The following is a 5,000-nucleotide window of genomic DNA, read 5'->3' as shown; positions in this document are numbered from 1 at the left end:
CAGAGACACCAGAATGAACAAGAGAGGGAGAAAGAGTGAGAGAAAGAGAGACGGAGAGGGGAGCAAGAGTTGGATAATTGGCAGCGAGTGGAGGCTGCGTTCACCACGCGCCAGGCGGCACAGCTTGAACTTAAAGCGCCGCTGCGGCATAATGAAGATGTGGCCGCTAATTAACATATGGGGTGCGAAACAGGTTGGTTGGCACGTGGCGCGCTAAAAACTCCAAGGTAAAGTTATTATTGGGGAGTAATTAGCTCTATGAAGTTAATGCGCCGAACAATAGCTGCCAGCGCCGCACAATATGGCTCGCATCTGAGCGCGCAAAATAGCCCCCGCTAAAGTGCGAGTCCCACAGCTAAAATCTGTTGGCGACCATATGCTCCGGCAATTAATGCAAGACCTGGATGACCTATTGCTGAAGAGGGGACGTGTGAGCGATAGAACCAATAATTAATTTGGAGAGAGGGAGAGAAAGAGAGAGAGTGAGAGAGAGAGAGAGCAGTAGCTGGCTTTTAATATTAGTCCATTAAGTTTCTATGGACAGGGGCTATTAGAGGCCAGCCTGCTGTGAATGTAGGGGCATGGTTCATGACACAATGGCACCGCAATGGCTAGGATGCATACACACACACACAGGTATGTCTGTGTGTGTGCGTGTGTTCCACAGCATGTGAGTGTAGCTCTCAGAGGGAACGGCTGGCTGGTCGCGGACCAGTTTGCGCGTGCACGCACGTCGACACATACAGCACGTAAGGGAAACAAATTACACTGGTTGCGGTGTAATAGGAATGATTAAACAATTACACAGGCAATTGGGTTAGTCGCTCCTATGCACAGGGTACAGAGGTGCCCGGTGTGTGTGTGTGTGTGTGTGTGTGTGTGTGTGTGTGTGTGTGTGTGTGTGTGTGTGTGTGCATGTATGCCGTCTGCAGCCGATGTGAAAATGAATGGAAAGCATGCACCCGTCAGAGTTTCTGCTTTTGTGCTTCTCTTTCTTCGCCGCAGAATGAAAAACATTCATCTCAGACAGAGGCCGCGCTTGTGACGCATTAGGTATTGCACTTTGAGAGGTGTGTGTCTTTGTGATTGAGTTACCGATGTAGGTTAGCCTTAATAGAGAGCTCGTTAGCCGCTCTCGCCAGCGTGTCTGGCCTCCCTTCAACCAGTCAAAGCATCAGGTGGCTTTACTCATTTTCTGATTCTTTCTCACTCTCTCCTCTGCTCCGGTCTGCTTTGCTGACCGGCAGCAGCATCGGTGGCGCTTGATGAGATGAAAGACGGCACATGGAGGTGCCACCACCGAGACACATTTGACAGTGTGTGTGTGTGTGTTTTGGTTGATTGCATTTTGATTCATTAGGCAGGACACACTGTTGTCCCCTCATCCCCCTGTTTTCGATATACATTGTACTTGTGTATGTGTGTGTGTGTGTGTGTGTGTCTATTCTATGAAAATGTGTGCCTGTTCTCAAGGTAAGCTCTGAGCCGCTCGGCAGGTGAGCTCCTTTCATCCCCGTCGCGCTTCCCTGCACGGCAGCAGCAGTCGTCCCCGGCAACACTGGAGGGAGCCTCGGAGACAAGTCATTTAATTAGAACGAGAGAAGACGAGAGGAAAAGCAAAGGAAGGTTTGAGGAAATGTGCTCACCCCTTAGAGCTTAACAAGAAGGCCCCTAGCAGGGGGTACCAGTGTGTTTGTGTGTGTGTCGGCGGCTTTTCCTACACACATTCTTATTTTTCCAGTTTTTGTGCGAGCCAGTTGTGCTGTTATTCCATCTGGCTGAAGGAGGTGTTACAAAGCGAGGGAGCGTTTTCTAGGCCCCTGCTTCCTCAGGGGGATCGCTTTAAGGTCAGGATTTAGGTTTTGGTCTAAGATTAAAATCTGTATTAAATTGGTTGGGTTAAAGTTTGGGATAATTTAGGATTATGGGTCATAATTAGAGGCTTAGTCAGGATAGTGGTTAAAGTTAAGTTCAGTTTAAGTTCAGGACCTGGGACTAAAAACAGATCAAGGGTTAAGCTAGGATTAGGTGTTTTACAATAAAAGCTCCCTCGCAAGCAAAACAATGTGTTTGTGTAACTGCAGGCAAATAGGTGTGTGTGTGTGTGTGTGTGTGTGTGTGTGTGTGTGTGTGTGTGTGTGTGTGTGAGGGGGAGCAAAATGGATGGATCATAATTGATGGTAATTGATGGATAATTCCAGGTAGAATCAATGAGTGACTTGTGAACAGTACTGACTGGTGGTTCCTCCATTAGCTGCTGCTGCTGCCTCTGGAAACAACAGGCTTGTTTGCCGCTGGCCTACATGGCCGACGCTAACATGCACAGCGCTAGCGTGATTTGGGTTTCAGGGTGAGAAGAAATAGGAAACCGGACGCAAGGACAATAAATAATTTGTCCTCCTTTCATGAGGGATGTGTGTCACTCTCTTTTTCATGAGCTTGATTATTCATTTCATTTCATCACCTCTTCCAAGTGGACGGTTGAAAGCATTCTTCACAGGCCTTTGGGGGTTTGGGCCTAACAAAGCCAAGGACGCACGGACACACACACACACATGCACATGCACATGCACGCGCGCACACACACACACACAGAGAGGGGACAGCTGAACTCAGCCTCGTTAGGGGGAAATGCAATCACAAGGGGCTTATCATACAGACAAAAAACACACGCACGGACACACACACCCCAACATACTGAACCTGGTGGCCTCTCTCTGGCAGGCCATTGTATTGTGGGATTGTGTGGACAATCTCTTCATGAATGATTAAGCAGTGTATTTCTCAACCAAGTCTTTGATGATGAGTGTGTGTTTGATCATCAGGCGAGTGTTGCAGCACTCTCCGCTCGCGATATGTGTGTGAGCGAGTTAAGGCGTGTATTTTGTATGTTTGTCGGTGTCTGTGTGTACTTTGATGTGTGTGATATACGTGAATGTGTGTGTGTGTGTGTGTGTGTGTGTGTGTGTGTTGTGCTCCTCTCTTAACGAGGCTGCCTACAGCTGCCCCTGCTTGTGAGAAACTATTGTTGGGCCCGTTCAATGGAGAGACGCTTGTTTGGGAAAAGGTTGCAAAGTCATGGGAAAAGAGAGCTTTGTCTCGGCGGGGTCGTGAGGGAGTGAATCATGAGCGGACGTGTTTATAGCTTAAAACACACAGCTGCGGCAGACACACACGCACATACACATGGGTGAAGAAACGGACGCTCGAGAACGCACAGAGGAATCCTCCCAAACAAACGTGCTCTCTTTTTTTTTTTGTCAAAGGGACAAAACGTGAACAATTCAGAATTTAACTTGCACAAAGCAAATAAACACAGCTGCTTTGCACAGAATCATGGACACACACACACACACACACACACACACACACACAAACACACACACACTATCACAAGGTCTCTTATCACACAAACTGTGTATGGCTAAACTCTCGGGGGGAAAGGGAATGTGTTTGTGTGTGCGCTCCTTCTTGGACAGGGTGTCTCTTTATGACACAAAGCCCGGCTTTCTCAGCTCAAAATTCAGTGTCATCTGCCTTTACAAAGGCCTGGGCTATTCGTTCCAAGCCACCTGGACTAACATAGAGGCTCCAGTGTAGCGCCCAAAAGGACAATACTTCCATTTTTTAAGTGTTACATATATACCCACCCATTTTCTCTGGACCTAAAGACACAGATTCACATTCATGGGGAGTTTCTTAAATTCATTTACTTTGTAGATTTTGGCTCTATTTTAAGGCTATTCACGTCTGTTCACAATCTACATAATTAGATTTGTTGAACATCTTGTTCACAACAAGGACGCTCCAAATAAGAAGTGAACTAAGTTTGTATTTCCCAGTGTTGTCTGGTGGAAACAGAGTGAAACTTAATCCATCCCTCTCTTCTGAGGGGAGGAAAACAAGCTGATACTACACCAAATATGTGCAAACCCCAAAGCCTGAAAAAGGCCTAATTCTAAGCAGAGTATGTACACATACCTTGTTTGTTTGTTTTTCGGATATTTTCTATGACTGTGCAGAATGCAGTCAAACATACGTATGGGCTAAGAATGTAACTACACTCAAAAGATGATGAAGATTCTACAGCACATTGTTTACAAAATGCTGTGAGGGTGAAGGTACCACTTCATCATCCCCAGGTACACATCACACCCAGTCCAGTCAGGACCAGACAGGATGTATTCCTGCTAGATTCATTTGTTATATCTTATCATATCATACTAATCATATCATATTATACATGTATATATGTATAATATATACATATCATATTAATTTGTATTAAGGACACTATTTCTACTGTAAAAATAAAACATAAGCTGGACTTTCCGGAACCTATTTAATTAGCTCTGCAGTATCTGAAACAGGAATCCCTGAACGCCCAAACTGACATAGTCCCATGCAATTTCTAATGAAAAGTAGTTGTTGGTCTCAGTGTTTAACATGAAGAATTATATTTTACAGTGTATAACCTGAAACTACTGTATGTAAAACATTGATTGGGTTTGAACTTCTTTCCAAAGCTTTCCCTCTGGTTGAGCTGCACCTATGGACTCAGCGCGAGTGAAGTGTCCCTCACTGGCAGTTTGATGTGTAAACACTGATTTATATAATACAGACTTAAACACACAAAGCCCCCTGCCAGCTTCCTACCTCTGATTTCTCCAAGCAGACTGACCACAGTGATTACACAGGTTGTAAATGTGTGTGTCTGTTTGTGTGTTAGAGGAGGAGGGAATATAATAAAGACGACGCTGATTCAGGTCCGAAATGCTGATGGCTGCGCAAAGACACGCTGCAACAATCACAATCACAAAACTGTGATTGTTGCAGCCCACATACATACACATACACACACACATACACACACACACACACACAAACCGGCCTCACCTGGATTTGTTGCTGCAGGAGGTTGATTTTGTGTTGCTGCTGCAGAAGCTGCTGCTGTTGCCGGGCAATCTGAGGACAGAGCACACAACACATTGGAATGTATA

General features: G+C 45.7%; 1 protein-coding gene across 6 annotated transcripts in view; it reads right to left on the bottom strand.

Moving 5' to 3' along the window:
* The window catches only part of sox5 (SRY-box transcription factor 5), a 91,474-nt gene that overhangs the window by 35,773 nt on the left and 50,701 nt on the right, over positions 1-5,000 (bottom strand). For all 6 annotated transcript variants that reach the window (XM_083999107.1, XM_083999108.1, XM_083999111.1 and 3 more), the window contains one exon: positions 4,897-4,965. In XM_083999107.1, coding sequence (XP_083855233.1) covers positions 4,897-4,965 — 69 coding nt within the window. The remainder of the gene's footprint in view (positions 1-4,896; positions 4,966-5,000) is intronic.

The sequence above is a fragment of the Trachurus trachurus genome, assembly GCF_905171665.1.
Source record: "Trachurus trachurus genome assembly, chromosome: 23".
Lineage (NCBI taxonomy): Eukaryota > Metazoa > Chordata > Actinopteri > Carangiformes > Carangidae > Trachurus > Trachurus trachurus.
The sequence above is the reverse complement of the archived record's forward strand: the minus strand, read 5'-3'. Positions and strand labels throughout refer to the sequence as shown.